This window comes from Colletotrichum lupini, chromosome 3 (genome assembly GCF_023278565.1).
Source record: "Colletotrichum lupini chromosome 3, complete sequence".
NCBI lineage: Eukaryota > Fungi > Ascomycota > Sordariomycetes > Glomerellales > Glomerellaceae > Colletotrichum > Colletotrichum lupini.
This window is the reverse complement of record NC_064676.1, coordinates 2,897,201-2,905,773: the sequence shown is the minus strand read 5'-3', so window position 1 is coordinate 2,905,773 and position 8,573 is coordinate 2,897,201. Positions and strand designations below refer to the sequence as shown.

Sequence of the window (8,573 nt, the reverse complement as noted above, 5' to 3'; positions counted from 1 at the left end):
ATGTTGCTTGCGTTCGCACGCGCAGCCGCATGTCCATGTCCCTCAGTCCCCAATTCCCAAGTCCCAGCCTAAAGACCAAAGGGCCCAATAGAGACAAAGTCTGTGATCCCACACTCAGCTCACACTGTTGTGCTTCCTGCACTTGTTGTCTTTGCGTTTGCCTCTAACGCTTCGCTTCTGCTTCTGCGTCTACTGCTGCTTCTCCTGCACCGCACTGCGCTGCCTTCCTACTTCGTCTCAACAACGGCCCTTTTCCAAAACTCCAGACGATTCATCATGTCAACTTCCTCCCGCCCTTCGCTCTCTTAGCCTCGCAGCGACAGCAACTTCGCCGCAAGCAACCAAGCAACCGGGCTGCCCTTGGTCCATCATGGACACCAGCACTGACGCTGGAGGACATGGGGAAGTGGCATCACGGTCGTCCATTGACAAACCCCCCATCCTGGCTCCGGATTCCGCTTTTGATCGCCTCCCGGACGAGATTATCCAACAGTATGGCTGTGTCCCTGCTATCTCTCTCAATCTCTCTTCTCTTACAAATTTACTGACATTGGCCATAGGATATTGCAGCTCACCGACCCCGACTCCTTTGCGTCTCTCGTCCTCCTCAACCCGAAATGGCGATCAGTCGCCCAGCAGGCCCAGCTCTATGCCCTCCACCTCTTCAAATGCGAATCCTATGCCTCGAGCCATCCTCAGCTTCGCGATACCGATGTCAAAGATGAAGATCTTCCGCGCCTAAGGCGACTATTCGCCAGAGAAGTCAAACGCAACCTTTTCGAAGCGTACCTGCGACCCCGCGAAACCGTTATCAAGTTGATATCCAATTCCATCAGCTCCTCGTCATGCCCCGGCGGCGAGGGAATGCAATTTAGTCCGTCGCCCCGCGGTCACCACATTCTAGCCTATAACTCATCTCGAATTTACGTTCTCGATGTGCGGGGGAAGGATATCGATGTCAAAAGGGAGTTCAAGATCTTGCGCCGTCCCGTGTCGACCTGTATCAAGGACGACGGCTCGATGCTAGCCGTGTTATCTTCTGAAATGCAGGTCGACCTCTATGATCTGGAGCAGTCACCACCGCGCCGCACCCAATCTCTGATCTTGGATCATGCTCCGCGCACTATCGCCCTCTCACCCTGCGGGTCTGTCCTAGCTGCTGCGTACGAAGGGGGTATCGAAGTATCCCTAGTCAACCCTGGCGCGTTACCTACAGATAGACGCGCTGTCAAATGCGACGGAGTCGATTCCTTGTCCTTCTCGTTCGACGGCACTCAAATCCTTGGAACCACGATCCACTCATCACCACCTACCACAGTCATCCTCACAGCCCCGTATTATGACCCGGGCAACCAAATGGCCGACGATAGCATCAGCGCGCTTTGGACTACGTCTATTCTATTCCCTAATACCAGTCGTGACTGCAGTCATGCTGTGCTGCTACAGGACTCTGCCCAAGAAGAGGCGAGCTGGACCTTTACTTACGATCGTAGTTTCGAGACGTTCAGGGCTGTACGCATCGAAGATCTGAGAAACGGAACAACATATTTCACGGGTCCGAAACCTGACCCAGGATCTCAGGCTAAGCTCACGCCTTGCACCCTTCCCGCAGCGACTTTCCATGGGGATCTTGTCAGTGCTGGGTTCCAAGGAAAAGATGTCTGGCTCTATGGTGTCCCTGAAGACCTCGACGCTGTACCCGAATTCAACTCTTCAGGAGTTGATGGATTGTCAGCCTTGGCTGGACAAGCAAGAAGAAATAGTGGTCCTCCCTCGCGTTCGTCATCGTCCCGGGCGCAAGAGAACCCAAGGATCCCCCAATGGCAAATGTTGTGTGATAAGCTCCGGAACACTTTCATCTGGGGTGCAAAGATTGCCGAACTCGACGGTGTCAGCACGGTGAAGTGGGTTGCGGGCTTTGGTCAGACATCGGCACAGGAGCGCCTCGTCATCGCAGCCCGGGGCATCTCCCCTGGAAAATCCATCATTGAGGAGGACGACATCGACTTCATTGACGGTGGCAGAGTTACCCTCCTAGATTTTGACTACAATATCGAAGATGGTGTTAGAACGGAGATTGAGATTGAAGTGGGCACCAAGGAGCCTGAGGTGCTCGAAGAGGAGCAAAGGGATATCGATACCGAAGTGGCTATTGTACGTCGCAGGACTGTGGCCCAGAAACGGGGAGATCGCGGTGCCTTGATGCGTGCAGCTACGAGCGCTGCAGCCCGGAGCAACCCTTTGCCGTCTATGCCGTCGATGCCACCGATGCCGCCCATGCCACAACCCCGAGAAGAACGACAAGCCGACAACGATAACGTCGAGGACGACCCTCTCGTTCCGAGGCGAATTGGAGCAGCCCCACGTATCAATGTGCAAGAGCCAACCTCACCTTCGGCGCCTGGGGCAGGCGAGACCGCCTCGATGATTGGAGAAGAAGAGGCAGAGGAGGCAGTCGAAGCCCCTTACTCGCATGACGGGCCCCGCTCCACCAACACTCTCCGTCGCGCTGCCACTGCTGCTGCTATGAACCGAAGCCGCCACCCGCAACCGCCGGCCGCTGGACCGGTAGAGTATCGGCGAGCTGACGGCCGACGTGAGCATCCTCACGAGAGCGACGCCGACAACTGGGTTCCACCGCCGCCTCCCTACCAAAAGGACGACCCCGGTGACTTGCCCTCTTTCCTACGGAACGCTGTCATTACACCTGGCGGTGTGCAGATACCGAGTCAGCCAGCGAGGACCCAAACAGCCGCGCCTGCCATCGGCGCATCGGCGTGGGCTCTCCCGACGCGACCTGCTCTATCTCAATCATCAGGCCGCCCTCTAAGCTATCAAGAGCCGGTCAACAGCCCCCCGGCTAATGCCAGCTATCATCTGCGTATAGCTAGTGACTCGACGCTCATGAGCCGGCCGCGCACTGCAGATTCGGCAGTTCGTCCGACGCACAGCCCTTCGGCCCATGTTGATCTTGACGATGATATCTATGACGTCTCGCCACCAGACTCCCCACGGATGGCGGCGAGAAGACAGAGCGAAACTCATGCCATCTCTCCTGACGACCAGCGGATGGTCAGCCAAGTTTCAGAGGCTCGACCATCAAGTTCTGGGACACACCAAGATTCTGAGGCAGTTTCTCCCGAGCAATCAGTCGTATCCCCGGCCGCTCAGCAGGTTCAGGCGCCTCCCTCGCTGGGTTTGGAGATTCCATCAGGTTCCCCTGCAAATACTGCGGGGCTGCGACAGCCACAATCAGCATCTACTACTGACTTGCCGTCAGTCAGACGCCTTTCCAATGCGTCAACTTGGCCTAGATCTGCGCAGCCAGGTGATGGATCTCACCTTCGTCCAGATGGCGGTCCCCTAAACAGCCACCCCTACTCCGCTCCTGCGACTGACGCAAGAGTCGACGACATTGCCGGGTCTTCACTGCCACCATTCCCCATGGCAGATCAATTGGCCAGTCTGCGGGGCCATGAGCAGCTGCCTCCATCTAGACGGTTTTCTGGAAACTTCAGTTCAGTCCAGCGCGTACCAGTGGGAAGCCGCCGGCCTGGATCTCGTCGGGCATCTGTCCCACAGCCTGTCTCGCAGCCTGCTTCAGAAGCCCAGGGACAAGCTCAGAACCAGACTCAAGTTGCCAAATCACAGTTCGAAGACCAACCCTTGATCATCAGCACACCTAGCGGCGTCACTGGCGCATTCGATGCGCCTACTCGTCAGCAATCGAACCGGAGAACCGAGATGCCTCTACTGGCTCCGATCCCGCGTCATCCACGCCCAACCCAATCGGGCCCGGTACGACCAACAGTGGAACGTCTCGAAACGATATACAGCACAAACTCCACAAACCGGCCTGAAGCTTCTGGCAGCAGAAGTCTGATGCCGGCATGGTTACAGGCGCCGTCGTCGTCTGCGGGCCGGCAGTCGCATTCTTCGGTCAACAGAAGACCCAGTCGTGCCGAGCGGAGTGCAGCTAAGAACATCAAGGACGCGAAACGGCGCGGTTGGAATGGTTCCCAAAAGAAGAAGAAAAAGAAGAAGCAGGTTGATCACGAGGTCGCGAGCTCTACTGCGTGGACGGAAGTTTCCACGTCTAGTAGGAATGCCACTCATGGTAAATCAGAGAAGGATAAGAAGTGTGTTGTGATGTGAGAACACTATTGAATGTTGGCTCATTGGAGGTATTGTGATGCGGCGACAATTGCTCCAAGGCTTTTTGCATGTTTGAATCTTCATGATTGGAAGTATAGCACCGGAGTTGGGGCATGGAAGAATACGTTTGAAAGATAGAGTGGAAGCCACTGGGCTGTACCCACTGCATTGGCGATTCAGATACGGGAGGGAAAAGCGGTATTATTATGGCTTCCAGGGCATGCTGTTGTCTTGTTGACTCTGCTATAAAGAAAGATAGGAAACTTGTAGCTCCTCACTCGCTTGAGATCGATGTGAGGTTGGTGCGTCGATCTATGATACCAATTTCTTTACGCACACACGCATTATACTACATATTCAAGTTTTTGAGGTTATTTTGCCTTCCACGTGTCCATCCGCTTTGGGGACGCTCATGGAGATCTCAAGAAAGTTCGTTGTGCGATGCCCTGATTCCTGGCCCGCCACGATGCCTACCTCATTCTGCGAAAGTTTTTGCATCTGGGGATCCCTCGGAAACTGCACTGGGGAGCGAGGTACAAATAGATGGACGGTTGTAATATTGTTGAGCTTGCCAGGACCGCCTTGGCTGTAGAAATCATTTTAAGAAGGAACGAGCCATGGGTATGATATGCATTCGGCAAGCGATAGACAGTTGGTATATTAAAAGAAAGAAAATCGAACGATACTCCGACATTCCGCCCATCGTAGACCGTCCTGGTCGGAAGGGCGGACTTTGAACTGGCAACCCTGGGTGGTCGCCTATAAAAGGGCATTCTCTAAGTGACTTGTTTCTTTTCTGTTCCTCAGTAGTTCATTCCCGCAACTTTCTAAGGAACATCAAGTCAGAGAATCATGACTTGGACATATAGTGTTTCTCAGAATCCCAAGTCGTGAGATTCGTTGACGAACACGAGCAGAACGCAGAACAGCTAAGAATAAGGGGTAGTAGAGTTGGGATCAGGGGCCGCTTCCTGGGTTTAACGGCAAGGCGATGAGTGATGCATTGTGGCGATGGAGTAAGGAGTATCAGTAAGGGAAGAGTACCCGCGCATTCATGATGGCTTTCCCTACTAGCAGCCTACTGAGAATGGGGTTTTGGGTGTTTGAGCTCGCTTTGCACTAAAAGATTACTGTTTGGACCTTTTTTTAAAAGGGTTCTGCACATGGATGTGTGGAAGATAAATAAGAGATGCGATCCGATACGAGCAGTCCCCCACTGCCAGGATCGTGTGAAAATTCGAGAGGCTTTGGTTTGCTCAAGCGACTTTGAACTTCAATGGGGATTTTTTGATCCTTGATTGAAGGGTTTGTGGCATAAATGTGTGAATAGGTGAAAGACAACATGAGTTGCTGTTGTCTTTGTCGAGGATGTAACGGACGTCTCGTAGTGGCTCCATCAGTAGAGCCTCGAGAACCTTGTCATGATGCTTGAAGCTCGCGTGGGAGAGCTTCTCATGACTACCCATGGCATCCATGAAGCCACTGGTTGGGAAAGGTGTAGTGAGCTTCCTCTATGTGCTGCAGGGATCGATCATATAGTAGATCTCAACACGACAGCTGGCTTCACGTAGTGTAACAAAAAGTGAGATGCATTAAAAATTGGCTTTGCCTATGTACTCCACGGGGGCTGGCTTCCATGACTGGGAAGACGAAAGTTTCCGACCAACCTGGCAGAAGGGTTTTACATTGGGCGAGGAGGACCGTTGATCAGCAAAGTAGGTGGTCAATGTAGTTCAGCCTCCGATCTGAGCGACGACGGTTAAGACCCCTGAGCCGTTTCCAAAATTAGCACTCGGGGGTTAATGGTCTACTCCGTTGCCGGTAGTGGTAGTGATACCCAAGCAGATGGGAGAATAAAACGGGTCGAATCGACAGCGACGTGGTGTTAGGATGTCATCAGCGGCGTGCTTATTTGCTTGTGGTGCCAGGCAAGCAGAGGACCCCTTCGAAACGGAATGCCAAAAATCCGGGTTTTCTTGCACCGTTGGGGGCGGTTCGGGTTCCACACCTTCTAGCGATCGGCTTTCTTGCAGATCTCGGTCGATTCTTGGCCAGAACTCCGGGGGGCGCACCCGCGGCATTCTTGACTACCCTGGGAAGCGAATACCACCCGGGCCCATACATGATTTCATCGAGCGGTGCAGTGATACCTGGTCCCAGTGGTCACTGGTGAGAGGGCCGGCTAGGCTATTCGAATCCTGCTCGGTGCTGTGTGCCAAGATTTTGTGAGGTGCTGGCTCGTTGCTGATGGTGGTTGATGTTGGGGGATATGATGAAAGAGTTGGTCTGTCTGGGCCGGATACGTACTTAGATGACTGTTTCCCCATTTCTGGATAGAAATGCATCTATCCTTTTGGCCAAATTCTTGACAGTCTCTCACTTCTTTACTCTCGCTGTTCTTTTTACGTACTTACACTCCACTCGCTTATACTACACTCGCTATAGAAAGGAACAGAGAGAGAAAAGCAGAAGAGATGGCAAAACGCGACAGCTTGACAGTTTGGCTCCCGAAAGAAATGTACGGCTCCGTAGAGCCTCTCGCCGACGATAGATTCATATGGTGCCCGATGCCATTTGACAACTCCCTACCAGTCGAACAAACATCATTCATCGACATGGGCGGAGACGACGAGGACAACCACAATAAGAAACCCGCACGAATTCCAGACGATGACAAACCGATGATAGACTACGAGCTTCCCGCCCCGCCGCCCGCGGCCGTATTAGCGGGGCCGTCGACGGACATGTCTTTGTCGGAAACCGAATCCGAAAGAGAGTTTCCGATGAGACAGATTAGTCAAAATCTCGGCCGGGGACGGCGAAGGTCCCGGAAGACAAGACCCGTCCGGCAACAGCAGCACAAGCATGCCGGGTCCGAGAGCCGAGGGTTTGCGGTACACTTGGGGTTGAATCTTGATATTGAGGTTACCCTCAAGGCGAGGATATTCGGAGACTTGGAAATTAGCGCTTTGTAAGTTGCTTCCTGGAGGCCCCGGGTTAGGGGTAGTGTGTGTACCTGTGCTAACTAACGCTGGTCAAAGTGACGCATTGTGATTACGACTCTGATGGGTTGAAGTGGTAATAGATGATTGAAGACGAAGGCAACGCGCAAACGTATCTGAGCGATTACGAGCTGAGGGTATACACAAAATTCGCCGAGACTGGCGTCGCTGAACTGGATGGGCTTCTGTCAGACAGCAAGTAATGCTGCAACACAGCCGGTCCGATGCTGTGGGTTCTCGTACTCTCAGAACACACCAGCACGGAACGCGATGGCCAAGTCCAAGGCAGCTCAGCTGTCTATTGTATCTTCAAGAAAGAAGAGGACAAGGATCATCGGAGGTGATCCATATCAATCGCTTACCAGAGGACCTCTGTCGAAGCCAGACATTCGGTCATTCTGAAAGACTGCAGTAAGTCGTTATCATGGTGGAATCAGAAGCCAGCGGCCAGCTGTTGAAGGCCACCCATATGCGTGTTTGTGGGAAGAAGAGACCGAAAAGAGAGTGAAATGCAGATTGGCAGCTAATATGTTGACGTTGGAAAACATCTGCCGCCCGGTGCGCCCCTCGGTCTAATTAGAACAGACCATGGATAGTGGTAATTCGTCTCTTGGTTCAAACTATGATAATGAGATGGGATGCGAAACGAGACATTCACAATAATGATAGTAATTTACAACATAATGGCATGCCATTTGAGTTCATCAAGTGACTATATTACAAGAAAATGCCAAAGCCTCACGAGAGAAAATGTATGCTTCACATTCTTGGTAGTGGAAACAGCTGAGATCTTCGCCCTCATCATTAAACCCCGGCGCCGGGCTCGCCCACGGACCACACCCAACTCCCACCCAAAGAGATCGTTCTCGCCCGTCTCAATCTGGTCTAGAACACGCCCCAAACTTCAGCTGTAGTGGAGACAACTCACTATTCTCCCGAAGTGCGAACAAGGGCCCTCCCCTGAAATGTGCGTTTTTGAGCCTATGCAAACCAGGCGAGACCTCTAGCGGGCTCCCGGACGCTGAGAACCCATTGGACCGTTCCTGAGGGACCTGAATGTGAGATTTTCCCGTTTGTGAGGTTTATCGAAAGGGTGCGGTAGCGTCTGGGCACTAAACCCAAACCACCAATGGCTTCCAGCCTCATCGCGGCGCAGTGATGGTGTGCAAATCTCCTTGAAGGGGTTTCGCGCCGCCCGGACGGAATAAAGGTGATTTAGCCTGCTTATCTTTTTTTTTCTCTCTCATTCGTCTTGCCTCTGCGCTCTTTTGCTTCACTCATTCGCTCATTTCGGTGTTTTGTGTTTGGACGACTTGAAGGAGAACCGACCAAGAGATGACCTTAGCATGAGAATACGCCATACCCGTGTCTCAATCTCCCCTTACGATTTATGATATCCGGTGTGCCATTGTTTGG

The 8,573-nt window shown here is 52.9% G+C and overlaps 2 protein-coding genes across 2 annotated transcripts; both read left to right on the top strand.

Annotated features, from left to right (window-relative positions):
• Positions 1 to 4,155, top strand: CLUP02_05638 (F-box domain-containing protein; the record flags this gene model as incomplete). Its single annotated transcript, XM_049284644.1, has 3 exons — positions 1 to 11; positions 310 to 492; positions 561 to 4,155. 3 exons carry the CDS (start codon positions 1 to 3, stop codon positions 4,153 to 4,155), a joined length of 3,789 nt encoding a protein of 1,262 aa, XP_049141787.1.
• A 2,474-nt stretch (positions 4,156 to 6,629) lies between these two features.
• On the top strand, positions 6,630 to 7,209 carry CLUP02_05637 (uncharacterized protein; the record flags this gene model as incomplete). Its single annotated transcript, XM_049284643.1, has 2 exons — positions 6,630 to 7,126; positions 7,197 to 7,209. 2 exons carry the CDS (start codon positions 6,630 to 6,632, stop codon positions 7,207 to 7,209), a joined length of 510 nt encoding a protein of 169 aa, XP_049141786.1.
• Between the last annotated feature and the right edge of the window lie 1,364 nt (positions 7,210 to 8,573).